Below are 27111 nucleotides of genomic sequence, written 5' to 3'. Positions count from 1 at the left end.
CAGTGAAATGGGGAAGCTCCTTGAAGGCAGGGGCTTTTAAACTGGTTTTGTATCCCCAGGGCCCACCCCGGGCCTTGGCCCAGAGTAGGCACTCAGCATGTTTGTTTGAATGAAGCACTAGTCCTCCTGTCAGGAGGCACTATGGGGCACTATACTCAGCCTGAACCTCACAAGATGCAGCTGGAATAGCGGCGTGAAGGAAGGGTGAACCACTCAGCTCTGCCAGGCTCGAGCTGCAGAGCACTCAGGCCAAGAGGAGTCCCACCCAGGTTTTCCTCCTGAGTGCCAGGCGGCCTGGAGATGCCACCGGGCCTTCATCACAAGGGACAGGAAGCCCGGGTGCAAGAGCAGCAAAGTAAGGTAAAGACATTTCCCTTAAGTGCCCGCCAAAGCCAGGACAAAGCCACTTCTCTGCTTTCTTGAGTTGCAGGCAGTCATCATCCAGTATCCAAGTCCCTGGACAGGAATACCCAAGCCTGAGGGAGGGATTTTGGTAAATGAGAAGCCTGATTTTCAGACCCCCAAACCAAACTGCCTGCAAGCAAACTTGAGTAAAATTCTGTTACTGTTAGATCAGAGGCTTTCAAACTCTTGTGACTTGGATCAACAGTAAAAAACACAATTTATATTGTAACTAGCACATGTGTAGTACACACAGATCTGTAACTGAAAAGCACCAACATTACCATTTCAGGTCCATTTCTGTAAGATTTTTAAAAGGCTCGGACCCAGTAAATTGATTTCGAGACCCACAAATGGATCATCACCCACTTCGATAAACATTGCTTTAGATGACTCTAGCTTGATAAACATGAGAAATCAGATCCCCTTACAAATATCTGAACAAAAAACTTATTATCTGTGTGCCCGGTAATTCAGGCAGGAGGCTCTCCCTTCCCACTAGAGCAGCCCACCCAGGAGGGTCTAAAGGGCTCTGGACCACAGCTGCTTGGAACTACCTGGGCCCAGCAGGACTGGGAATCAAATGAAGCAGTGTGTTAGTCCCTATCACAGAGCCTGACACAAAGGAGGTCCCAGTCTTTGCTCCCTTCGTCTTTAAATGCTCACCTTCCTCGTCCTGGGAACCGCCACCAAGAAGCCTGATGCTTCCTGAGTTACAACCATCCCAGCTGCGCTTTCAGCAGGCAAGAGTGTATACCTTACCCACTCGGCCTGCCTCTGAGAGTACAAAAAAATTTAAAGCAAACACTGGGATTCTCAGGCTTTTGCTTGTACTAAAGTTTGTTTTGTTACACTATCCGTAGTACTATCTATGCTCTCTGCAAAGGCAAGAAACACCTGGGGTTCCCTCCTGTATGTAAATACTTGTAAAGGTTCCTACTCTCCCTTTCCCCGTACATACAGAATTTACACAGGGGAGAGACAGTGGCAGTGGGGCGGCTGCATACTAACACAACTTGGTAGTTTTTATTGTCTAGGACAACGGTTACAGACCACAAAGACCCGGGAAGACCCACTGCTTGGGCCCAACAAGAGACGATACTCTCCCTCGCAGTTCAGAGTCCTCTGGGCTATAAGGGGACAAGCTTTTTCTTACGTGGCTCTGGTAGGAGGTCCATGACTGTACTCAGTACAAGAAGAGCCATATCTGAGCCTACTTATGTGGGGGTGGGTGGATAAGGTGGCCATCCTCTTTTCCATTACTTGGGTGCAACCCTGAAGACCCGGATGTGGATGGCCGAGTTGTTGCGGATGCGGGTCAGCGGCTCTCGTGTATCAGTCTCTGGTTCCAGCTCATCGACAAGCTCCACGGTGGAGGTATTGGCAGCCACCTGCAAGGACCCGAAGCTGCCCGCCTGAAGCTGTAGGGCAATGTTGATGGCACGGTTGATGGCCAGGCCCAAGCCATGAATGTAGATCTCACTGCATGAATTCTGACCCCGAGCCCCTCCGTCCAGAAGCTTTTGGCAGCGGGCCAACTGGGCCTTAAAGTCAGTCTTCATGTTGACATAAATGTCATTGGGCCTCCGGGGCAGGCGGTGGGGGAGCCGCTTCCGAAGGGTATACTCCACCGGGTCCAGCTCAGCCTCGACGGCCCCGCGGGGCTCTCGGTTTTCCGCCATGCTGTGTGCCCTGACGCGGGGAAGAGAGGAGATCAGAGAGAGGTGACAAGAGCCCAAACGGTGCAGACAGGAGGGGACGCACTCAACTGCCCTCTTGCCTTCCAGCCTCAGTCCCCTCCCACTCACCTCAAGCTCCCTCACCCCCAGTTCCTATTCATTGAGGGCATCGCCCCCAACCTCAGGCCCCTCCACCCGCCCCCTCCCCCCGCGCCTACACTCTCCAGTCCACAGTCCTCTCCCCGAGCACGCGGCCCGCTCCGGGCCAAGCCACTCAAGTGCTGCGCCCACCCTCTCGGACTGAGCGTACGGCGCCGGACACGCAGGACCCAGGAAGAGAAGAAAAGCGGCGCGCTAGAGGATCGCGAGATTGCGGCCGCCCTTACGGCTCCGGGCTCCTGAGAGGGCTGCGCAGTGCGCACGCGCGCCCGTCCCCCGCGATCCACGAATCGCCTTCCCGGCCTCCGTTCTCCCCGCCCCTCTGGGCGTTCGCGCGACCGTGCGGTGCGTCTAAGTAACGCGAGAGCGCTGGGAGACCGGCTCCACCATGTGTACGCCACGCAAGCGGGGTGCGGAGGCAGGAGGCGTGTACTAAGTCAAAGCCCGGGAGGGTAAGCTTTCCTAGGCCAGTCCAAGTTCTTGGCCCACGGAGGGGTCCTGAAGGGGAGAAAGGGAGAGAGGAGACTTTTCTAGAAGCGTGGAGGATTTGAGGTAGGGGCTTACAAAGACAGCCGGGAGGGTTCAAGAAGGTGAAGGGACCTAAAGGCAAGTCTGGACTCCCGCGTCCATCGCAGTACCTCTGGTTAGAGGAGGCGTGGCAGAGTTGGCAGAGCCGATCTCCCGCCCAAGGTCCCTGCTGCCCAGAGACTGAGGGGGGGATTGAGGGGTGAGGCCGGGCGCTCGGCAGACGCCGCCGCCTCTGGTCTCCCCTGTAGGACACGGGGACCCGTCCTTCTCCCCTATCTCTCGCAAGGGCTTACCCCCCCAAGTCAGCCCTTGGGGCCCCAAGCTATGAGCCGTAGGCCCTACCTTCACGGTTCCCCCCAGAGCACGCTGACCCACCCACACCCCTCAACCTTTACCCCCCAGCTAGCTCATCGGTCTCTGCCCACCCCAGCAGGGACGTGCGCCCCCTGGCGGTCAGGGCGGGACGGCGCCTGGTGGTTCGTGGCTCCCAAGGGCCAGTAGGGAGGAGTTTCCTCTGGCCAGACTGGTATAGCTTCTGGAGAGTTCCCTTCAAAAATGAGTTAGACCTGCACTAGGGACCTAGAACTATTCCCTGCTTGAGTTGCCCCAACACTCAAATGGGGATGATAATTCCTGTTTTGCAACTGTGAAACCCAGTATAACCCTGTGAACTGTAAGCCTACACATGGGAGTTGGCATTTTTATGGCCCCATTTGACTGGAGGTTGGAAGGGGGTCAGGTTCCTGAGAACTTCGCTCCCAGCACCATTTAAATCCTGTACTCCTTTTAGCTTCAGATTCTTTCATTAATCACAAGTTTGGGGATTTATGTGGGGGTGAGGAGGAAAGGCTGGCCACAACCCTATTCTGCCTCAGAAGTGACATTTGAGCTGAGTTGTTTTAAGATTTTATTTATTTATTTGATATAGAGAGAGCGCGCACAAGCAGGGGGAACTGCAGGCAGAGGGAGAGGGAGAAGCAGGCTCCCCGCAGAGCAGGGAGCTGGATGCAGGGCTCGATCCCAGGACCCTGAGATCATGACATGAGCTGAAGGCAGACGCTTAACAGACTGAGCCACCCAGGTGCCCCTGAGCTGAGTTTTGATGGATAAACAGGAGTTCTTCAGGGAACCAACGAGTATTCTGGAAACACTGAAGGGTATTTTTAAAAGAATGGAAGTGTAATCTAAGCTTCTACCTCAAGGAACTAGAAAATGAAGAGCCAAATAAACCCAAAGGGAAGAGAAGTGAGGAAATAATAAAGAACAAAAACCAATAAAACTGAACACGAAAACAATAGAGAAACTCAATATAAAAGGTGGTTCTTTGCAAAGATCAATAAAGTTGATAAGCATCTAGCAAGACTGACAAAAAAGCAAGAACAAGGGAAGGAAAACTGGAGGTGCCTGGCTGGCTCAGTCAGTAGAGCATGCAACTCTTGATAGGGGGTTATTAGTTTGAGCCCCATGTTGGGTGTAGAGATTACTTAAAAAAAAAAAAAAAAAAAAAAGCTTAAAAAGAAGGAAGACTCAAATTATGATTACCAGAAACGAAAGCAGGGATAGCACTAAAGATCCTCATATGCAAAAGATACTTAGAGAATATTACAGGCATGCCTTAGAGATATTGTGGGTTGGGTTCCAAACCACTGCAATAAAGTGAATATCACAATAAAATGAGTCAAATTTTTTTGGTTTCCCAGTACATATAAAATTTATGTTTACATCATACTGTAGTCTATTAAGTTTGCAATGGCAATTATGTCTAAAGAAAAGTATATATCTTAATTTAAAAATACTTTATTGCTGAAAAATGCTAATCATCTGAGCTTTCAGTGAGTTGTAATTACTGATTACAGATCATCATAACAAATATAAGAAATTTGAAATATCAAGAGAATTACCAAAATGACACACAGACACAGAAGTAGGCAAATGCAGGGCGCTTGGGTGGCTCAGTCAGTTAAGCATCTGCCTTCAGCTCAGGTCATAATCTCAGGGTCCTGGGATCATCCTTGTGGAGCTTCCCTGCTCAGGGGGGAGCCTGCTTCTCCCCTCTCGCCCTGCTTGTGCAGGCACACTCCCTCTCTCAAATACCAATTTTTTTTTAAATAGGCTTTATTCTTTTTTTTAAAGATTTTATTCATTCATTTGACAGAGAACACAAGCAAGGGGAGCATCAGGCAGAGGGAGAAAGAGAAGCAGGCTCCTTAGCAGGGAGCCTGATGCTTGATTCCAGGACCCTGGGATCATGACCTGAACTGAAGGCAGGTGCTCAACCACTGAGCCCCCCAGGTGTCCCAATAAATTAAAAAAAAAATTTTTTTTTTAAAGAAGTAAACAGATGCTGTTGGAAAAGTGGTGCTGACAGGATTGCCACAAACGTTCAATTTGTAAAAATTGCAGTACCTACAAAGTACAATAAAATAAGTTATGCCTGTACAAACAACTCTATATATACAAATTCAGGAACTTAAATGAAATGGACCAATTTCCTAGACAACCACAACCTACCGAACTTACCTGAGATGAAACAGATTATCTGAATAGTCCTGTAATTATTCAAGTAATTACATTCATAGTTAAAAAAAAAAAAAAAAACCTTTAAAAAAAGAAATATCTAGGTCCACATTTCAGTGGTGAACTCTACCAAAAAAAAAAAAACACAAATTCTACACAATCTCTTCTCTATAGAAGAGAAAGGAACATTTCCTAACTAATTTTATGAGACCAAAACCAGACAAAGATTATACAAACGAAAACTACAGACCAAAATTTCTCATGAACAAAGATGTAAAAATTCTCAACAAAATTCTAGCAAACTGCATCCAGCAGTATATAAAAAGAATTATAAATCATGACCAAGTAGAGTTTACTCCAAAGTTGCCAGACTGGTTCAATATAAGAAAACCAATTGCTCTCATTTACCATATTAACAGGCTAAACAAACAATGTATATGATCATACCAATCAATACAGAAAGAAACATTTAACATAATTTAGTATTCATTTATGAAAAAAAACTCTCAGCAAAGAATAGAAAGAACTTCCTCAACCTGTTAAAGAACATCTACAGAGGGGCGTGTGGGTGGCTCAGTCAGTTGAGTGTCTGCCTTTGGCTTAGGTCATGATCTCAGGGACCTGGGATCGAAACCAGAGCCCTATGAGCCCAAAGCCCCATGAGCCAAGAGCCCCAGGAGTTCCACTGCAGGCTCCCTGCTCAGCTTCTCCCTTTCCCTCTGCTGCTCTCACTGATCGTGCTCTCTCTCTCTCTGTCAAATAAATAAAATCTTTAAAAAAAAAATCTACAGAAACCCTACAGCTACAATCATATTTAATGGTGTAAGACTAGACCGTTTTCTCTTAAAATCAGGAACTCTCTCTCGTGGTTAAAGTCCCAGCCAGTTCAATAAGGCAAGGAAAGGATACAGTGCAATAAGGCAAAGAAAAGATTGGAAAGGAAGATATAAAACTCTCTATTTGCAGACGGCGTGACTGTATACATAAAAAGTCCCAAGGAATCTACAAAGAACTTGTATAATTAATAAATGGGTTTAGCAAGTTTAACAGGATATAAGATTAACATACAAAAATCAACTATTTATATATACTGTCAATAAATAATTGGACACGAAAATTTAAAATACAATACTATTTACAATGGGGGAGATATATAGGGGGTGAGGAGGGAAGTAGAAGGAGGGAGAAATATTTAGGTGTAAGTCTGACAAAACACGTACAGAATCTGTATGCTAAAAACTACAAAACCCTGATGAAGAACTCAAAGAAGATCTAAATTAATGGAGAGATGTCCATATGTCCATGTATTGGAAGACTGAACATAGTAAAGATACCAGTTCTCTCCAAACTGAACTCTAGATTTAAGGCAATTCCTATGAAAATCCCAGCAAGAATCTTTGTAGTTACAGACAGCTTTATTATAAAGTTAACATGGAAGGGCAAGGGAAGTTAAAGCAATTTTGAAAAAGTTGGAATCGCGCTGATTTTAAGACTTACTACTACATAAATACAATATCAAGACAGTGTGGTATCTGCCAAGGGATAGACACACAAATCGATAAATTGGAATAGAGAACCCAGAAATAGATTCACACAAACATAGCCAAAGGTGCAAAAGCAGTTGAAAGGGGAAAGAATAAGTCTTTTCAGCAAGTGGTGCTGAAACAATTTGATAAAAAGGCAAAGAATTGAACCTTAGCCCTACGCAAAAAAATTAACACAAAATGGATCATAGGTTTAAATAAAAATGTAAAATTATGAAACTCTTAGAAGAAAATATAGGAAAAAATCTTCATGGACATAGGGTCAGGTGAAGAGTTCTTAAGACACAACAGGAAAAGCACAATCTATTATAGAAGAAAATTGATATTTTATCAATTATATCTCATAATGCGGCAAAAAGGGGAAAAATCAAAAACTTTCACTCTGTGAAAGACCATATTCAGAGAATGAAGAGAAGCCATAGACTGGGAGAAAATATTTGCAAATTACTTATCAGACAAAGGACTTGCATCCCGAATAGAACTCTCTAAACTCAAGAGTTAGAGGGGCATCTGGGTGGCTTAGATGTTTAAGCGTCTGCCTTCAGCTCTGGTCCTGATCCCAGGGTCCTGGGATCGAGCCCCGCATCGGGCTCCCTGCTCAGCAGAGAACCTGCTTCTCCCTCTCCCTCTGCCTGCTTCTTCCCCTGCTTGTACACACTCTCTGTCAAAAATAAAAAATATATTTTTTAATTTTTTAAAAGATTTTATTTATTTGACAGAGCCACAGCGAGAGAGGGAACACAAGCAGGGGGAGTGGGAGAGGGAGAAGCAGGCTTCCTGCGGAGCAGGGAGCCCCATGCGGGGCTCGATCCCACGACCCTGGGATCATGACCTGAGCCGAAGGCAGACGCTTAACGACTGAGCCACCCAGACGCCCCAATAAAAAATCTTTTAAAAAAATAAAAAATAAACTCAAGAGTTAGAAAACAAAGAACCCGATTAGAAAATGGGCAAAAGTCTTGAACAAACACTTTGGCAAAGAGGGTATAAGGACGGCAAATAAGCACATAAGATAGTCAACATTGTTAGCCGCTAAGGAAACGCAAATTAAAACCATGACAAGGTACCACCACATGCCTAGTAGAATGTCTACAAGGAAGAGTCTTGATGATACCAAGTATTGAAGAGAATGCACGGAAACTGAATGTCTCACATACTGCCAGTGGGAACGTTAAATGGTCCAGGCACTCTGGAAAATAGTTTGGCAGTTTCTTCTAAAATTAACCAGCATACATACACTCAGCATACGACCCAGCAAGAGCACTCAAAGGCATTTAAAAACCTGTTCATGAATGTCTGTAGCAGTTTTGTTTGTACTAGCCCTGAACTGGAAACACCCCAGGTGTCTTTCAGTGGGGGAATGGTTAAACAAAATGGCACATCCATACCATGGAAAAGTCCTCAGCAGTAAAAGGTAGATCAAGAAGACTTGATAGGCTGTTGGAATACTAGCTACATCACAGAATACCGTGCTGAGCAGCTTGTGGAAGGCAAACAAGATGAGCAAAATAGTGCGCCCAGTGCTAAATGGGTAGCATGTACGGGATTCAGTGGAGCCCCAAGGAGGAATAGTCAATATGACCTTGGGGAGATCTAAGGTTTTCCAAAAGAAGCAGTGGCTAAGCTGAGATAGGAATGTCTAGCAGTAGGGCTCATAGTCTGTGCAGTCCCTCCTGTTACGGTGGAGAGGTCTGGAAGGACTGAGTCCTGTGAGTTAAGGAAGAAAGAAGGAACCAGCAAAGGACTCAGAAAGAGCAGCTGGTGAGGTAGGAGGAAACCCAGGGAGTATGGTGTCCTGGAAACTAGGTGAAGAAAGCATTTCCTGGAGGAAGGAGTGACCAGCTGTGACATATGCCGCTGACAGGCCACATAAGGTAATGGACCAGTGGATTCAGCAACGTATAGGTCATTGATGACTTGACAAGCTGTTACATTTGATAGACTGAAAAACTTAGCTCATGGCAGAAAGTAATTCTGAATGCAATAAATTCATTTTGAGGCCTATTTTGTCTGATAATTAACAATAAACATAGTTTATGAACTATCACTCCAGGGGCATCTGTGTGGCTCAGTTGGTTAAGCGTCTGCCTTTGGCTTGCTGGTCATGATCCCTGGGTCCTGGGTTCGAGCCCCGTGTGGGGCTCCCTACTCAGTGGGGAGTCTGCTTCTCCCTCTTCTTCTCCCTCTGCCCCTCTTCCCCTGCTCGTGTTCTCTGTCTCAAATAAATAAAATCTTTTTTTCCTTTTTTTTTTTTAAGGGGAGAGAGAGAGAGGGCATGAGCCAAGAGGAGAGGCAGAGGGAGAGGGAGAAGCAGACTCCTTGCTGAGCAGGGAGCCCAATGTGGGGCTCAGGTCCAGGAACCCTGTGATCATGACCTGAGCCGAAGGCAGATGCTTAACTGAGCCACCCAGGAGCCCCAATAAATCAAATCTTTAAAAAAATTGTTTTAAAAAAGGAACTATCACTGGGCGCCTGGGTGGCTCAGTTGGTTAAGCGACTGCCTTCGGCTCAGGTCATGATCCTGGAGTCCCTGGATCGAGTCCCACATCAGGCTCCCTGCTCGGCAGGGAGTCTGCTTCTCCCTCTGACCCTCCCCCCTCTCATGTGCTGTCTCTCTCATTCTCTCTCTCTCAAATAAATAAATAAAATCTTTAAAAAAAAAAAAAAAAAGGAACTATCACTCCTTTACTCAGGATATGTGTCTTTTCATGAGATCTGAAGTATGTTTTCTAAACTTTGACATCCAGATAAATATAAAGGTTCATGATTTAGGTGGGTGAAGTCAGGCACTGTAATAAACTAAGTTGACATTAAGATGCCCCTTATCTTTTTGCATTTCGTTGAAGGCAAACACCAGAGAGGAACTGCCATTAGGAAAAAAAGGCAGAGCTTGGCTTTTTAGACTTGAGACCTCCCTTTCATCTCAACTAATCACCTCACCAAATCTTTCTTTAGGTCAAGAGTGTGCCAATTTACTTATTTATTTTAAGTGTTTATTTGAGGGAGAGAGAGAGAGCGAGAGAGCACAAGCAGGGGGAGCGGCAGGCAGAGGGAGAGGAAGAAGCAGGCTCCCCGCCGAGCGGGGAGCCCCATGGAGGACTCGATCCCAGGACCCTGGGATCATGACCTGAGCCGAAGGCAGATGCTCAATGACTGAGCCACCCAGGCGCCCCACAAAAATATTTTAGATCTAAGTGGTTTTTTTGTAATTCTCTTTTTCATTCCGTATGGGAGATGCACAGTTCTGATTTCAGTTTCCTTTCTCAAAGAGGGCGCTTAACAGATTCAATTCCACAGTATCTTCAGCAATAGGGGCAGCAGCATCTTTCCCAACTTGACAGTTGGGGGAGATTACTTGGCCAGGGTCACAAGCTGGAACACAAGGCACCCTCGGTGATCCCTCCAATCTTGTACCCTGGAGTCCAGCGTGTGCTCCTTGCCAGACTGCATCTAGTGGGTTCTACTCTCAGATCAAACACATTTTTATGGTGGCAGTCAAAGCCCTCAGCTGAAGTTCTGCTCCCCTTCTCATCCAACTAGCAGGTACTCTTCTCCCATCAGCCTGGAGATGGGAGTACTCCAGGTACTCTTCTCCCATCAGCCTGGATTGCGGCTATTGTAAAGCTGACCCCCACTTTTCCTAAACCTACCCAAATGCCTTCCGTCCGGCTCAGCACAGGCCCCCACCATCCCCTACAGACAGCATTCCACAGAGCCCCCCCCCCATACCATTTCTCCACCAAAATTTGCAATCTGGCATTTGCTAATTAACAATTAAAACATGCTAAGACCTTACTCATTCAGAGATTAGGCTGCTGGGAACTTGAATCGCTCAGAACACACTCTAGCAAAGTTAAAAAACAAACAAAAAGCAACAACATTTTCAGTAACAAAAAACTGTTGTACGTTTATGAACTTTAGGTGAAGAATTCTCACCCAAGCCTGGATTCTATTGATACATTTTTATACAGTGTTAACAATCTGAATATTGTCCACCCTGTTGGAACCAGAAGCCCCTGTCAGCTAACATTTGTGGAGTACTTGCCCTGTGCCAAGCACTATGTTAAATGCTTTACCATACATTCCAGAGACGGAAGAGATTATTTCCAAGGCCACAGGCAGTAATGAATAAAACCCGCATGGGAACCCTTGCTTTAAACAATTGCCATTTTCCAGCCTCCAAGCAAGCTGGGAGACTGGCAGCATTAGGACAGAAGTCCTGACTGCAAGAAAGTGAAAGGAACTGAAAAAACAGACCCTAAAACTGCAAGTGCATAGAAGCCTGGGGAACACTCAGTGCAGGAACAAAGGGCCTTCTGGTAGCTCCTGAGGTCTGTGCTCAAATATGGCACAACACAAGGGACTCAAGTTCTCAGTCTGACTTTACTTTTCCCTGTCCTGAGAAGGATTACATTGTGTTTGCTAACAGCTGTTTTAGGAAGCTGGAAAGTGAAGTATACATTCTGGAATAACTATCCAAAAAAAAAAAAGGTGAAGATACACAGGGGGCAAAAAAACAAACTTTTCGTCCCCAAAAGTTCAGGGATTTGGAAGTCTTTCTTGAAAACCACTTTTTTTAAACAAAGGAGGTGTCAATCTACTTCTCACATTTGCATAATAATTTCTCTTTTCACAGCCTTTCATATTCACCTTTTTTTTTTTTTCCACCTATTTTAATTCTTTCAGCACTCCGGGAAGGGAGAGGCGTGGGGATCGGGGTGGGGCGGAGAACAGCATTAACACCTGGCTGTGAAAGTGAAACGGAGGCCGAAAGCATCAACTGCTTTCCCCCAGGGTCTAGAAGCTAGTCAGTGGCGGAGCCAGATGGAATGGGTCTCACCAGTCAGCGCTGCCTCGGACAGTGTCCAAATCATAAATTCCTCACTTATTTCACATATCCCAGGACGTCTGATGAACGCACCTCGGGATTATATGTTATCTCCTTCAATCCAGGCGGGCTTCCTGGAGGAAGCCGACTGGCGAGGCAAGCCCTGCGATGCCACCTGCGGCGGCCTCCGTCGCGACGGTCGCGCGTCACGTGCCGGGGAACAGCCGGGGAGCGCCCCGGGGGGACCCCCAACACCCCCCCGGCCCGCTGCAGGCCCTGCATCACGTGACGAGCCAGGCCCCGGGTCACGTGCCGGGGGGGTCGGGGGCGGCGGGCGTCCGGGCTCCCCACTGAGCAGGCGGGGCGGGCGCGAGGCCGTGCGGGTGGCTGGGGGCCAGAGCCGTGGAGGGGGCCTGAGCGACCGCGGCGGCGGCGGGGGGCGGCGGCGGCGGCGGCGGAGGGGGCGGCCCCGCGGCCCCGCGTCCGCGTCACGTGGTGCGAGGCGGGCAGCCATCTTGCTACAAACACAAACAGAGAGGAGCGGCCGCCGCGGGAGCGCCAGCGCCCCCTCCCCCGCCGCCGTCGCCGCCGCCGCTACCGCCGCCGCCGTCGCCGCCGCCCCCTGGCCCGCCGCGCGCGCCGCCAACGCCCCGGGACCGGAGCCTCGCGCCTCCCGCCCGCCGCGGTAAGCGCTCGGCGGCCCCGCGGACCCCGGCCCGCCGCCGGGCCCGGGGCAGGCCCGCCCCCGACGCCGAGGCGGCCGCGCCGAGCCTGCGAGAGTCAGAGCGAGAGCGCGGGCCGCCGGCACGGACCCTCCCGCGTCTCTGCCCAGGCCGCCGCCGCCGCTCCGCCGCCCGGTGCGTCCGCCCTCCCGCCGGCCCCTCCCAGGCGCGGCCCCGAGGGAGGCCGGCCCCCTCCCGGTGGGCGGCCGCCCGCGCCCCTCGCCCCGCGCACCTGGCGCCCCCTCCCTGAAGGGCACGCCGTCCTCCCGGGCGGCCCGCCTCCTTCCCACCCCCGCGCTCCTAACGGTCGCCCTCCGGCCCCTCGGCAGCCCTGCCCGGCCCCCTCCGGTCCACCCGCATCCTCCGTCGGGCCCGCCCGGGGCCCCCCCGACCCTAATGCCCGGCGCTCCCCGGAGACTTCCCCAGTGTGCCTCCGGGCTCTTATCGGAATTAGCTGGGCCCTGCATGTCTTAAAGTCCAGGCGTTCCATGACTTTGGCCAACGTGGAAGCCTTTTTTCTCACCCGAAGCACCTCCGCTGGGTCTTCACCTAAATTTCCTTTCAACGACATTAGTGCTTGGTCATTGGGGTCTTCTTTCTCCTTGTTGCCGGGCCGTTTCAACACCGTAGTTTTTCGTGTCTCCAGGCCAGGCTCTTCCCAAAGCCCAGCGCCTCTGATGCAGCAGCTCCCTGGGCTCGGCCCCTCACACTTTGCCCCCCCCCCCCCCCCCAAGTTAATAACTTGAAAGAGATCCTCATTTTGCATTTCTTACCCAGTCATTACCACAATTCCCAGTAAGCGTCCCGGTCTGGTCTTTCATAGGGCTCCAGCCCTGGGAGATGCTAAGTCAATTGTCGGCCTGTTCTTTCGTCCACCCACCCCAGTCTCACTCACCTCTTCCTTCTTATTGCTGCTTACCCAAAACTCAGCCTGCACACCACCTCTCCACTGTTTCTCCCAGCTGACATGCCAGTTGCATCTTGGCCCCCCACCCATGGTCTCTGCATCTGAAGCCCCATGGATACCAACAGGCTGGTCTCCTTTGCCATTCATGATGTGGGAGTTTGCCCTCAGGATCCTTCATCTGTACTTTTCCTTGTGCAGTCCCAGGCCACCAATCCCTCACCCAGCTCCAGAGGTCTGCTGTGTAATTGGGAAGGGCTGAAACAGATCTGGACTTGGTGTTGCTGCCATGGCTTGGGGACCAAGGACCTTAAGGGTCCCATATGGTGATTACAGTCAAGTGAGTTGTGTTTCTAGACCTCTGGCCTGGCTTTTTTAGCCAGTGGACAAATGAGTTTTGTTGTGATTTGATGAATCCAGGGACCCCAGTTTGCCCTTGTCTGTGGTTGGAGTTAGGGATAGAAACACTTCAGAACAGAGAAAGGGAGAAGAGGTTGCCATATGAAGGATTTAAAAAAATCTAAGGAGAAATTTAAAATGGCTTAAAACTCACAAAGTACTTAGGGTGGTTCCTGCTGTTTGTGCATCCCTTCTCTAGTCTCAAATAGAGTGTCTAGGAACATGGGGTCCCCTGTGGGGGCAGCTGCATCCTCCCTTCCTTGTTTTCCCTGGCTGGGTCCCAAGACTGGGCAAGTGGGCAGAAGGGATCAAATGAGGTAAAGTGTGAAAGCGCTTTGAAAACTTAACCAGTAGACATGCCAGGGGGCGTTATTTGTCATGATGGCTCAGAGAGTAGAGAGCTGCGCTAACTGACCGGGCGGGGGGAACACGGGCTTGCACCCTTCCTAAGCTTCAGAGTTATCCTACCATGCATGGAGAATCTTTCCATCCTGAGAAAGGGCGGAGTCACCTCCCAACAGGCTTGGGACTGGGCGGTTGCTCAGATGTTGGGGAATTTGGGACTCCACTTCTGTTAATAGCGGTACCTTTCTGTGCCAAGGCACATTGCTCTGGAATGGGGCTAATTTTAGGGGTGATGGAATGAGGAAATAATGTTAACTTAGTGTGTACTAGGACTGCCTTTTCTTTGGATCTTTCTCTTCTGAGAGTTTTGAACCCCAGAGAACAGGCTTCCCTCCTGTTCTGCAAGCCTGTTGTGAGCACCCTGGACCAGTATGTGTCCTCTTCTCTCAACTCCAGCAGGGGGCGGCCTTTTAATAGCAATAATTCCAATGCCAGGGGAGGGAGAGTATACTGAGGCCTGAGAAAGAAGACCGGGCAGGCAGGGACAGAGGGAGTGCGTTGGGAGATGAGGCAGACAGATGCTGAAGGTAGGACCATGGGGTGGCAGGTAAGCTGGAATGAGCCTGTGAGGAGAGCCTTAGATTAACAAGCCGGGAAAGGGTGTTGTGCCCAGTCCTGTCTGCTCCCTCTCCCGGCTCTTTCCTTCACTGGAAAGGGACCCAAACAGTTGGCTTTGAGAGTTTGTGATAGAGAAACTTAGCAGAATGTTTTAAATCTCTTCTTGAGGATTTCCCTCCTGGCAGGATTTCAGATTTCTCTCATGGGATAGTATAATTAGGAAACGATTTCCTTGCTTGCTCTTCAGAGGGGAGACTGAACCGGAATAAATTGGTTTCTCTCGTCTTTGTTCTTCCCCGTAAACACCAAGACACTGAGGAAGGGTCCTCACCCGTGGCAGTGTTGATACGTTGGGCCGGCTAGTTCCTTGTTGCGGGGGGCTGCCCTGTGTATTGTACCGTGTGGAGCCGCATCCCAGCCCTCCACCCGGTAGAGGCCAGTAGTGCCTTCCAGTCATGCCCCCCAAAGCCGTCTGCAGATACTGCCACATGGCCCTTGGGGTGCACAGCCCCCTCCCCAGTTGAGAACCACCGGCTTGGGAGGAAACGTGGCACCGACGCCGCGGGTTTGGAGGGGTGGGCACCATGGGGCGGTGGCCACCAGCTGCTGGGACCAGGTCCTCCTGTGGCCGGGCTTGCTTGGAGACGCGACTTCTTTCTCTAGCCGCTCTTCTGCTTCCTCTGCCCTGACTGCCTTTTCCTTGTTTCTGCAGTTGCCCTGCTGCTCACACCGGGAGCCACTCCTCCTCAGTTTGCTTCTGACAACCAGGACGGAAAGGCGCAGGCCAGGAGCGGAAGCGTCAAGGAGAGCCGCCTTTGCCACTCCCTGGAAGGGAGGGAGGGTGAGTTGTCTCCTGTCCCCGAAGCCTTCCACACCCAGAGGGCTCTTCTGTCCCCCACCTTCCCCCTGAAGATGGGGCCCTTCTGGAATGAACTGCAGGAAGCTCAGAATAGTCTTTCCTGAGGTTTGTTTGAAGGAATGTGGGGTGTTTTCCTTGGAGTGAGGAAGACTTAGGTATGCAGTAGCTATTCCTAAATGTCTTTTTGTTTCCTAAACCTTTTTTTTAATGGTGGTTAAAATATGCCATTTAACTGAGTTTTCAACTGAGTTTTTGAGTGTCCGGCTCTGTGAGGTTAAGTATGTTCATGTTGTGCAACTGTCACCACCATCCATCTCCAGAGCTGCCTCATTTGCCTCATTCGGGCTGAAACTCAGTACCATTGAACAGCTCCCCGCTCTCCTCACCTCCCAACCCTGGGCCGTTGTTCTACTCTCCATGTTTCTAAATTTGATTCTTTAGGAATCTCACATAAGAGGAATCCTAGGGTATTTGTTCTTTTGTGACTGGGTGGTTTCCATTTTGTGTAATGTCTTCAGGGCTGATTCACTGGTCAAGTTAAGTAGGGATGGTAGCGTGGGTCCTGGGAGGCCTGCTCGAATCCAGTGAAAGGGAGAACTTTTCAACAAACTTGTCTCCTGACGGCCGTGTGTGCCGTGGCGTCCTCCATCACCAGCAGCGGCCAGTGGGGGCTCTTGTAGAAGAGATGCCCGTGTCGGGGGGGTCCACCCCGCTCGAGATGCTCTCCAAAGCTGCATTCCCTGCTAGGATGCTGGGATTCTGGGACTGGGTCCCGCCTCCGTCAGAGCATTTTGCTTCATCTTCCCATGTGCACCTGTACGTGAGAGCTGCTCTCCCTTGGCCGCTCTGCTGGAAACCCTTCCTCCTTTCTTGCCAGAGTTGTGGAGTCTTGGACTTGATGGAAACTGTGGAGGCACTCGGGTCCAGCCTCCCCTCCAGCCAGTGAGGGAAGCCCCCGTGCAGCTCCCCGAGACCTTGCCCACCTGTCCTCGCTCGGAACCGCCAGGGATGAGCCGCCTCCTGAGAGCCTCCTCTGCTGTTCCTTAGAGGGACAGATCACTGCCACTGCCCCTACTTCTGTCAGCCTCCTTTCTGCTTTATGGTGAGGGGAGTGCCGTCCTAGTCTGTAGCGTAATGACGTTCTCTTTTTGGTTCTTAGTAGTTACGGTGGGCTCTTCCTGATCCATGGAAAGGGTCTGGGTGTTGATTCCTGGTGGGTAAACCAGCCCAAGGAGGGCACTGGCAGACTTACCTGCCCGCAGCCTTCCGTGTGCCCTGCCTTTGGCCCTTAGGGCCTCCCCACCACCACTCCCCTTTTTCTGGCCCCCTCCCCCCAGTTGAATCCCTAGATTCTACCACCAAACAGGCAGCCCTGAGTTTTTTCCAGAAGGGAAATAAGTTTGCTCCCAGTGTAATTTTTTTTTTCAAAACTGATGTTTTTTTGTCTTTAGAATATCTGTGGCTCTGATGGGTTTTTTGTTTGTTTGCTTGCTTGTGTTTTATCTTTGCGTTGAGCATGCCCACATGCCTCAGCCAGCCCTTCACCGAGGCCGCAGCACACTGCGAGGGGGCTGAGACCAGTGCTTCGCTCAGCTCCGCTGAGGGAATTCAGTACTCTGAGGCCTAACGGGGGGGACAGAGATGAGGAGGAGCAGAGGCTGTGGTCCTGCCCTGGATAACTGGAAGCATCCAGCATCTGTAGATTTCCCCATTATGCAGGACAGAGGAGGCCCAGAAGTGGGGAGGCCCATCTGGCCCATTGGTTTAACCCCAGCTTTGTTTCCTCACCTCTCGGTAAGGATCTTTCTCGGATGTGAAGCTTCGTCCTCGGGCGCCACTGCAGTCAGATCATCGTCCTGTAGCTTGGGGACCTTGGTTCATTCCAGCATAGGCCCCTGCCTGAAGAGAGCCCAGTCCCGGCCCTACTTGCTTCCTGGGGGCAAGGCTGCCAAGTGAGTCTGGAGTGGAGGGAGGCAACCCCTGCTGAAGCTGGAAGGGGCTCTAGCTGCCCTGTTTCCTCCCCTCCCCCAGGTCTTCCCTCATCGTGACGGTTGGCCTCACTCATGCTGGGTGGCACGTGGCTGGCTTAGGTGAGCCCTTTCAGAGTTCCTTGGGTGGGAATCTATACCTTATTCCCGGTGGTTCTCCGGGTGTGCTGTCTCCGAGGCCTAGCGTCCCGGTGCCTCCACAGGTGTTTGGAGAGTGAACGCCAGGTCCCCCCCTCTTCCCTTCAGCCCCTCTGACCTCGAGGACACGCCCAGCCCCATCATGGCAGCGGAGACCCTCAATTTTGGGCCTGAGTGGTGAGTTAGACATGCTCTGGATGGCCTGGAGAAGCCAGGAAGAAGAGGGTTGCTCAGACTCCTGTCTCTTTCCTTCCCTGTGTCCCTTTCCTAGGCTGAGGGCCCTTTCCAGTGGCGGCAGCGTGGCCTCCCCACCCCCATCCCCTGCCATGCCCAAATACAAGCTGGCTGACTATCGCTACGGGCGAGAAGAAATGCTGGCTCTCTACGTCAAGGAGAACAAGGTGGGGGCAGGCGGGTGTGGGGTGTGTGGCCCTGTTGCCTGGGCTTGGTCTGAGCCAGTGGAGAGCGTCCCGGAGCAGGTGGGATCCCGGCTCTCCCGCCCCGACCGACAGGTGCCGGCTGAGCTGCAGGACAAGGAGTTCGCCATGCTCCTGCACGAGGAGCCCCTGCAGCCCCTGGCGCTGGAGCCTCTGACTGAGGAGGAGCAGGTGGGGCTGGGCCAGGGCGGGGCGGGCAGGGCGCTGGGTCTTCCCCGTGCAGAGAGCGCCTGAAGCTGGGAAGATAGGGGCTGGAGGTTGTGGTTCTGGGCAGGGGTGAGGGGGGGCAGGTGCCTGGGTCCTCACTGCCACCCCTGGCTCCCTCCTCAGAGAAACTTCTCCCTGTCAGTGAACAGTGTGGCTGTGCTGAGGCTGATGGGGAAAGGGGCTGGCCCCCCCCTAGGTGGCACCTCCCGTGGCAGGGGCAGCACTCGGAGCCGAGGTAGAGGGGGTGACAGTGTGTTCTGGGGGCGGGCGGGGGGCGGGCTGTGGTTTTGAGGGTGCAGAGAGATGGTCAGGCAGGTTTCCCACATGTATCTCATCCTTTATCCAGGCCGAGGCCGTGGTGACAGTTGCTTTTACCAAAGAAGCATTGAAGAAGGCGATGGGGCCTTTGGCCGAAACCCCCGGGAGATCCAGCGTAGCCAGAGTTGGGATGACAGGTGCGGGCAGCACGGTGGCAGAGCGGAGGGACGCCCTGCGGCGCCGTCCCTGCACGGCGGCTCGGGTCTTTGTCCGTAGAGGGCAACAGGAGACCCACCAAATAAGCCCTGGCCACAGATTTTCCTCTTTGCCTCTGACTGACTCCCTGTGGCCCTCTTCCTTTTCCTTCTGATTCTCTTAGTACTCATTTATCCTGCGACCTTTTCTGCGTGCCCCTCTGGGCTCCCTCCCAAGCCTGACATTTCCCTAGTACCCCGCTCCTGTGCCTTCCCTCTTCCCACCCCTCTCAGGGCAGGACGGACAGGGTGTGCAGGGATGCCGCAAGTTGGAGGGCGGGGTGGAATCCATCCTCCTTTGACCCAACACCTTTTCCTTCTGCAGAGGCGAGAGAAGGTTTGAGAAGTCGGCCAGGAGGGATGGAGGTATGGAGAGTGGCGATGGCCAGGTCCCGAAGGTCGTTGAGAGGTGGGGGGAGGACTGAAATGGGTGGTGCCATTAGGGGAGTGTGTTCCTGAGGGAGGTGGTGGGGACGGGAGGGCCTGGAGCTGGGCTTCTTTTTACTGCAAGGTCTATAGTAAGAGTCTTCCAGGGACCATGGCTGCTGTTCCACTGACTGTGTCTTCCCCCACCCCCAAGCACGATCCGGGTTTGAGGAGGGAGGGGCTGGCCCGAGGAAGGAACATGCCCGCTCAGATAGCGAGAACTGGCGTTCTCTTCGAGAGGAGCAAGAGGAAGAGGAGGAGGGCAGTTGGAGACTTGGGGCAGGACCCCGGCGAGATGGCGACCGCTGGCGCTCAGCCAGCCCTGGTGAGGTTGGGGCCGGATGGGTGTTGTGGGGTCAAAGGGTGGCAGAAACTTCGTGGGAGGGTGGGCTCCTGCGGCCGGGTGGAGGGAACAGAAAGCTTTCTGGAGTGGAGAGGGTGGAGGGGAGGTCCTGGTGAGCAGCAGAAAGGTGAAGGCTGGCCTGACTGGGATACCGACCTTCTTCTCTGACTTTTCCTGCCCAGATGGCGGCCCCCGCTCTGCTGGCTGGCGGGAACATGGGGACCGGCGTCGCAAGTTTGAATTTGATTTGCGAGGGGATCGAGGAGGGTGTGGTGAAGAGGAAGGGCGGGGTGGGGGAGGCAGCTCTCACCTCCGGAGGTGCCGAGGGCCTGACGGCTTTGAGGAGGACAAGGATGGGCTCCCGGAGTGGTGCCTGGATGACGAGGATGAAGAGATGGGCACCTTCGATGCCTCTGGGGCCTTCCTGCCTCTCAAGGTATCGGAGGAAACACAGGGAAGGTCTCCACTGGAGGGTGGTGGGACCTACCCTGGTGGGGGCCTCTCGCTCCCACCTATTCATCCTCTGCCTCTCGCTCCCCACCGTGTCCCCTAACCCTGTGCAGAAGGGCCCCAAGGAGCCCATTCCTGAGGAGCAGGAACTCGACTTCCAGGGCCTGGAGGAAGAGGAGGAAGAGCCTCCTGAAGGGCTAGTAGACGAGGGGGGGCCTGAGGCAGGTGAGCCTGCGGGGGGGGGGCAGTGCCTTGAGCCAGTCCAGGCGGGCAGAGGGGCCCTCACCAGGCTGTGCCACCCGCCTTTAGGAGAAGGCGGCTTGGGCAAAGAGCAGGTGTTGCCGGGTGGGGGAGGAACGGAGCAGGGCCGCATCTGAAAGGCAGAGTGTCAGTTCAGATTCAGGCATAATCAAGATGATCTGTGCAAATCCTCGAAAGAATCTGAAGAACACGGTGTTAAGTCTGTGGTGGTACGTGTGCAGCCCTGGGCAGTGACGTGGACACGTGCACAACGTGTACAGTGTTGCGAGGTGGGGCTCGTGGTGCTGATTTGCTGGGGTGTTAGCGGAGTTGAGCAAAGTTAGGTGGGTGGATTCAAGGCCCAGAGACCTAGGTTCTGGCCAGAAATGGGAGACTTGTGTCAAGACATTTTTAAGGTCTTCTAGCTCTTTGTTTTGAATTCTGGTAATTACCCGTCTCTTTCAGGAGGGAAGGAACTGACTCCACTGCCTCCTCAGGAGGAGAAGTCCAGTTCCCCATCCCCACTGCCCACCTTGGGCCCCCTCTGGGGAGCAAATGGGGAAGGTGACGACGCTGCAGACAAGGACCTGCAGGCAGCTGAAGGTAGTGGGGGTGGGGGGGATGCTCCTCTTTCTTGTGGTGGGATGGAGGTACCTAAGGCGTCTTGGGCGGGGGGAAGAGGTAGAACTAGAGTCCACTTTTCTGGAACGAGGGTGGGTAGGGAAGCGTCTTATTCTCTTCTCTGGACCCCCATTCCACTTGCTTTCTTTGCTTCTAGATGATCTGAGGGGAATGCCGCTGAGTCCTGGAGTAGGCTCATCCTCTGGCCCGCCTGGAGATCTGGAGGATGATGAAGGCCTGAAGCACCTGCAGCAGGTGTGAGGGACCTCAGAAGGCTCTGGGGATCGTGCCCTACAGGGGACGGAGAGCCATTGTTGCCTCTGTCCCTCTGCATTGTGACTCGATCTCCTGACCCCATCCCGATCTTAGCTCCAGCCCCGTCTTGATGTTGTCGTGATTGGGCTGTTGAGCCTTCCTTCTCTCCCTGGTCTCCCAGGAGGCGGAGAAGCTGGTGGCCTCCCTGCAGGACAGCTCCCTGGAGGAGGAGCAGTTCACGGCCGCCATGCAGGCCCAGGGCCTGCGCCACTCAGCAGCTGCCACTGCCCTCCCCCTGAGCCACGGTGCGGCCCGGAAGTGGTTCTACAAGGATCCCCAGGGGGAGATCCAAGGTGCCCGCGGGCAGTGGGGACCGTGCCAGCGGGGCTGCTGGGGGCAGGGGGACAACACCATTCTCGTTCAGGGCTTCGCCGCACAGCTTTCTGACCGAGGCCCCCCTTCCCTTGGTCCAGGCCCCTTCACGACACAGGAGATGGCAGAGTGGTTCCAGGCGGGCTATTTCTCCATGGCGCTGCTTGTGAAGCGGGGCTGTGATGAGGGCTTCCAGCCACTGGGTGAGGTGATCAAGATGTGGGGTCGTGTGCCCTTTGCCCCGGGACCCTCGCCACCCCCACTGCTGGTGAGCCCGGCCGCCTTGGCGAGGAGCGGGGAGGGGAGGCTGGAGCCGCGCTGGGGGCGCAGGGCCGAAGGGCCGAGCCACAGGCGCGCCGTGGGCCTCGCGCAGGGCAACATGGACCAGGAGCGGCTGAAGAAGCAGCAGGAGCTTGCCGCGGCCGCCCTGTACCAGCAGCTGCAGCACCAGCAGTTTCTGCAGCTGGTCGGCAGGTACGGGGCGCCTGGAAGGCCTTGGCGGCCAGGCGGGCTGCGGGCTGGGGGCCCCCGCCCCCCTGACGCCCGTGTCTGGGCCCACAGCCGGCAGCTCCCGCAGTGCGCGCTCCGGGAAAAGGCGGCTCTGGGGGACCTGAGCCCGCCGCAGCAGCAGCTCACCGCCTTCCTGCAGCAGCTCCAAGCTCTCAAACCGCCCAGGTTCAGGGGCTGGTGTCTTTTGGGGGCGAGGGGGGCAGACCCAAGAGGAGCTCGGAGTTCTGAGAATCCCTGCTCTGCTCCTCAGAGGCGGGGACCAGAACCTGCTCCCGACCATGAACCGGTCCTTGTCGGTGCCAGATTCGGGCCCCCTCTGGGACATACATACCTCAGCCTCATCACAGTCAGGTGTGTGGCCCGCCTGTTCCCTGTCCCCGTGTTCTGGGCCCCCCCCCGCAAGTCCCTGGGTGAGTGGGGGGGCTTTGTGTCTGCTCCCGCCCAGCCTGAGCCGCCTGCTGCCGCTGCCCTTGCTTCTGCAGGCGGTGAGGCCAGTCTTTGGGACATACCAATTAACTCTTCGACTCAGGGTCCAATTCTAGAACAACTCCAGCTGCAGCACAAAGTGAGTAGGCTTCCTGGGGCTGGGGTCCTCGGGCGGCGAGGGCCGGCCCAAGGCAGGGAAGGCGGGGGGGCGTCGCCCAGGTCCGCCGCCTGAGCTCGTTGGCCGTGCCAGTTCCAAGAGCGCAGAGAAGCGGAGCTCAGGGCGAAGCGGGAGGAGGAGGAGCGCAAGCGGCGGGAGGAGAAGCGGCGGCAGCAGCAGCAGGAGGAGCAGAAGCGGCGGCAGGAGGAGGAGGAGCTGTTCCGGCGCAAGCAGGTGTGTGCCCGGCTGCTCCCGGCCTCGCCCGCCAGGGGCCCCCGGGCCCCGGCCGCTGGCCCTCACCACGCTGCCCCGGCCCAGGTGCGGCAGCAGGAGCTCCTGCTGAAGCTGCTGCAGCAGCAGCAGGCGGTGGCCGCTGTCCCGGCGCCCCCCGCGCCCCCGGCGCCCAGCTCCCCGCCCCCGCTGTGGGCCGGCCTGGCCAAGCAGGGGCTCTCCATGAAGACGCTGCTCGAGCTGCAGTTGGAGGGCGAGCGGCAGCTGCACAAGCAGGCCCCGCCCCGGGAGCCGTCGCGGGCCCAGGCCCCCAACCACCGCGTGGTGAGCAGGCTGGCCCTGACCCCCCGACCCCCGACCGCCAGGTTTTGAGCCCTCGGGAACCCCTTCCAGTCAGCTCCCAGGGTGACCCGTGGGGTGGGGGGGGAGTTGCTGAGCCCCCACTTTCCAGCCTGAGCGCTGGTCTGTATCTGACTCTGAAGCGTTTCTCTTCTGGGCGGCCCTCCCCTCGCTCCACTCAGCCACCTCCGTGAGCCTCCCCATCTAGCTATTCTAGTGTGTGTGTGTCCGTATTGGGGCCACTCTGATTTTTGCCATCTGTACCAGCTTGGGGGCCTGGGCTCGGCCCCCCTGAACCAGTGGGTATCTGAGGCCGGGCCACTGTGGGGCGGGCCGGACAAGAGTGGGGGCGGCAGCGGCGGCCCGGGGCTCTGGGAGGACACCCTCAAGAGCGGCGGGAGCCTGGCCCGCGGCCTGGGCCTGAAGAACAGCCGGAGCAGCCCCTCTCTCAGGTGGGTGCCGGGGCCCGCAGGCTCCGTCCGGTCTCGGGCAGGGCTTGGGAGGACGTAGCAGGCCCGCGCTGATCTCTCGCCTCTGATCCGTGCCCGGCCCACTCAGTGACTCGTACAGCCACCTGTCCGGCCGGCCTGTGCGCAAAAAGACCGAGGAGGAGGAGAAGCTGCTGAAGCTGCTGCAGGGCATCCCCAGGCCCCAGGACGGCTTCACCCAGTGGTGTGAGCAGATGCTGCACACGCTGAGCACCACGGGCAGCCTGGATGGTACAGGCGACAGACCCAGGGGGGCCGGGCGGGGCCGGGGCTCCCAGACCTGCATCAAGTGGGCCCTGAGCGCCCCCCCTCCTGCCCCTTAGTACCCATGGCTGTAGCGATCCTCAAGGAGGTGGAGTCCCCCTACGATGTCCACGATTATATCCGTTCCTGCTTGGGGGACACGCTGGAAGCCAAAGAATTTGCCAAACAGTTCCTGGAGCGGAGGGCCAAACAGAAAGCCAGCCAGCAGCGGCAGCAGCAGCAGGTGAGGCCTCGAGGGCCCTTGGCAGGTGGGGTGAGGCTGCCCCTCACGCCGCTGACCCACCCTCCCTGTCTGAGCCTCACAGGAGGCATGGCTGAGCAGTGGCTCCCTACAGACGGCCTTTCAGACCAACCACAGCACCAAACTCGGCCCTGGGGAGGGCAGCAAGGCCAAGAGGCGGGCGCTCATGCTGCACTCAGATCCTAGCATCTTGGGTGAGTTTGGGGGTGTGGCCATGAAGGCGGCTTTTTACTCAGCAGGGGCCAGGAGCCTGGGGAGAGCTCAAACCCAGCTTCTCCCCGGCTTCAGGGTACTCCCTGCACGGACCTTCTGGTGAGATCGAGAGCGTGGATGACTACTGACCAGCCCGTCCCACCAGCCCCTGGGCTGTAGGCCAGGGGCGGCAGCAGCGGCTTGGACCCTTGGGTCCCCAGCCTGCAGGCTCCCCACAAGGAGCATAGGAGGAAGCAGGGGCAGGGTCCCCAGCACTTGTTACAAACCACACGATGCACCTTAATTCACCCACCACGAGGCACTTTACAGATTGGGGGGGAAGGGTTTTTGTTTTTTGGGGTTTTTTTGTTTTTGTTTTGTTTTTGTTTTTTCTTTGAAAAAAAAAATTTAAACAACCCTGAAGAAAACGTTAGGAGAGACAAAAAAAATTGTTAAAAACTAGACTCTAAGCACCCCTTCCCCCTCTAGGGACAGTGAGGGTGACAATGGAAGGTCCACAGAGGTTTTTTGGGATTTTTGGTTTTGTTTTATTTTGTTTTGTTTTTAAGAAAAAAAAAATGGAAAAAAAAAAAGGGTTAGGAGATTGAAAGAAAAAACACACTGTTATTTTGGGGCAGTGGGGACACAGACCCCACGGACCTGTCCTGCCTGGCCCCCAAGGCTGCACTTACCCTCCCTGCCCCGCAAGGTGGGCCATTGGGGTAACTGGAAGCTGGGGTGCCAGCAGTTTGCACAGCGAGGCCCCCTCAGCCCCGCCAGCCGGACCCGCTGTGAACGGCTCCCTGTGTTGCTGTGACTGCAGCAGGGGTGTCGGGGTAGGGGCCAAAGTAGCCCCTTGGCTTTGCTGCTTTGGGGGAAAGTTGCACAAATGGGCCGGGCCGCCTCAGCTCTCTAGGCTGCCGTCCTGCGCTGGCTGACGAGGTAGAGGGGGAAGGGCCAGCCAGTGCCAGCCTCATCTGGCTGTCAGGGTGGAAGAACTTCCACTCTGGCCCCGGTGAGGGCTTCCCCCACTGCTGCCATTTGGGGGGGACGGCCTGGGTGTGAAGCTGAAAGCCTCAGCTCCCTGCCTTGCCACATGAATGTATTCTTTGGGCCACAAGCCCCTGCTGCGCCTTCTGCCTCAACCCTGCGCGAGGTGGGAGCGGAGCAGTTCCTCCAGGAGCTGGAGAGAGAGGCACCACTTAATGACTATTTTCTCCTGTGAAAGGGGCAAGAGGAGGGCCTAGGAGGCCAAGGGCGTGGGCAGCATGGGGCTTCAGGATGCGGTGTGGGGGCTGTTAGAAGGGAGTTCCCTGCCTGCAGCCGGCTGTGTGGGACGTGGACCACCCAGCTCTGCTCTGACCCCTCCATTGACCAAATGGGGAGGAGCAAGTGGCCTCTCCCCTTCCTGCTCCCCTGATGCGTTTTTAATGTTGGGTAAGGTGCGGGGGTCAAGAATAGAAGTGTTGTCTCTCCTGGGTCAGGGGTAGGCTGCCCTTCTGTTGCTCACCAACTTCTTATTCCCAGTCACCTGCCTGGGTTTGTCTCCATTTGTGGTTTTTTTTTTTGTTGTTTTTTTTTAAACAGTTTGTTGTATCTTTTGGGTTTCTCATTTAACTTCTCCCGTCGACCTCATTGCTCAGAGCGCAGTATTAGGGCAGGACTCTGCCACTGCCTCCCCTCCATGAATGTATTTATCCTTCCTGCCCTGGGGAAATGGGGAGTCCCCATCCATCCCCAGAGAGACCACATTTTTTTTGTTTTGTTTTCGTTTTTGTTTTTTTTGTTTTGCACCAAAGTGGCAACTGGGTCAGTGTTGGGGGATAAAGCTGGCCTCGGGGGTGGAGGGCTACCCTCCACCTGCTTCTCCCTGGTTTCAACAGTGTTAGCGTCCGTGAAAAGACTTTATTCTCTCTAAAGCAATAAGGGGGTGATGGGCCAGGGGGAAATGTCTTGCTGCTGCTGGCCCCCCAGCTCCCCCCTTCCTCACGCCAGTATTTGGCGGCATTAGAGGTGTCGGGGGAGTACTGTTGTGACTGAATGTAACCGCCCCCACCCCTGCCGCAGCCAATGCAGGGGAGGGGGGTGACACTCTTCCCTGTCTCTTCCTTCCCCTTCCCCCCCAGCTAAAGAGACTTTGAACTTAGGGGGCCCTTGAGCCTGGAGAGGCCTTAACCCTGTGAGGAAGTGTAGGGGGAGCCCTCTCCCACCCCCATCCCCTTCTGAGAGTGGTCAATGTTTACAAGCCCCTGAGCCCCCCAGCCCAGGGACTCCACCCCCATTGCCGTCCTTTCCCACCCGTCTTCCTGGGCCCCAGCTGCTCTCCCACCCTCCCTGGGTTGGGGTGGGTGCAGGGGCTGTTCTGTATCCCCTTGTCTGCCTTGGACCCACAATCTCCCCTACCGCCACCCTGTGTGACTCCCCTCTCTTCTACCTGCTCCTGTAAATATTCCCCTTCCCCCAATAAAACTTGGTGTGTGTTCTCCCCTTCTGCTTCTGTGTCTTTTCTTGGGAAAAAGGGTCTTTGGGGAACAGAGACAAGGCTGAGCGCTAGGAACTGAAAGAGCTGCGCCCAGGGCCAACTGTGGTCAGCCAGTCAGAGGGCCGTGTGTGTTTGGGAGCATCCATGGCCCTGCTGGGCAGAAGGTCCTCCTGCCTGACTTTAGCTGAGAAGCTGTGGGAATTTCTCTCTGGTCCTTATTTATAAAGGGCTATATCCACCCCCCACCTCCCACCCCTGACACACACACTGGTCTGCCCTGGGAACAGA

At 54.3% G+C, this 27111-nt stretch overlaps 2 protein-coding genes across 6 annotated transcripts; one reads left to right on the top strand and one right to left on the bottom strand.

Moving 5' to 3' along the window:
- Window positions 1–1387: 1387 nt before the first annotated feature.
- On the bottom strand, window positions 1388–12955 carry POP7 (POP7 homolog, ribonuclease P/MRP subunit). Of its 4 annotated transcripts, none has more exons than XM_032430912.1 (2): window positions 12903–12955; window positions 1388–2094 (listed from the first exon to the last, which is right to left on the bottom strand). In XM_032430912.1, exon 2 carries the CDS (start codon window positions 2082–2084, stop codon window positions 1662–1664), a length of 423 nt encoding a protein of 140 aa, XP_032286803.1. In that variant the 5' UTR covers window positions 2085–2094; window positions 12903–12955; the 3' UTR covers window positions 1388–1661. The 4 variants fall into 4 exon arrangements, with proteins under 4 accessions (XP_032286803.1, XP_032286801.1, XP_032286802.1 ...); XM_032430910.1 differs by lacking the exon at window positions 12903–12955 and adding an exon at window positions 2300–2502; XM_032430911.1 differs by lacking the exon at window positions 12903–12955 and adding an exon at window positions 2373–2502.
- GIGYF1 (GRB10 interacting GYF protein 1) lies at window positions 12291–27056 on the top strand. 2 transcript variants are annotated; one of them, XM_032430909.1, is made up of 29 exons: window positions 12291–12342; window positions 15358–15486; window positions 16382–16606; window positions 17304–17456; window positions 17536–17594; window positions 17696–17807; window positions 17902–18031; window positions 18143–18238; window positions 18398–18509; window positions 18621–18729; window positions 19112–19152; window positions 19367–19537; window positions 19738–19991; window positions 20119–20230; window positions 20711–20848; window positions 21024–21121; window positions 21303–21474; window positions 21595–21761; window positions 21867–21967; window positions 22055–22168; window positions 22254–22354; window positions 22486–22568; window positions 22680–22820; window positions 22905–23141; window positions 23424–23608; window positions 23715–23875; window positions 23968–24131; window positions 24244–24343; window positions 24438–27056. In XM_032430909.1, the coding sequence occupies exons 6-29, from the start codon at window positions 17773–17775 to the stop codon at window positions 24488–24490; spliced, it is 3075 nt and encodes a 1024-aa protein (XP_032286800.1). In that variant the 5' UTR covers window positions 12291–12342; window positions 15358–15486; window positions 16382–16606; window positions 17304–17456; window positions 17536–17594; window positions 17696–17772; the 3' UTR covers window positions 24491–27056. The 2 variants fall into 2 exon arrangements, with proteins under 2 accessions (XP_032286800.1, XP_032286799.1); XM_032430908.1 differs by having other exon boundaries at window positions 24214–24343; window positions 24438–27055.
- The last annotated feature ends 55 nt before the right edge of the window (window positions 27057–27111 follow it).

Source organism: Phoca vitulina, unplaced genomic scaffold, assembly GCF_004348235.1.
Source record: "Phoca vitulina isolate PV1807 unplaced genomic scaffold, GSC_HSeal_1.0 scaffold45, whole genome shotgun sequence".
NCBI lineage: Eukaryota > Metazoa > Chordata > Mammalia > Carnivora > Phocidae > Phoca > Phoca vitulina.
The sequence above is the reverse complement of the archived record's forward strand: the minus strand, read 5'-3'. Positions and strand labels throughout refer to the sequence as shown.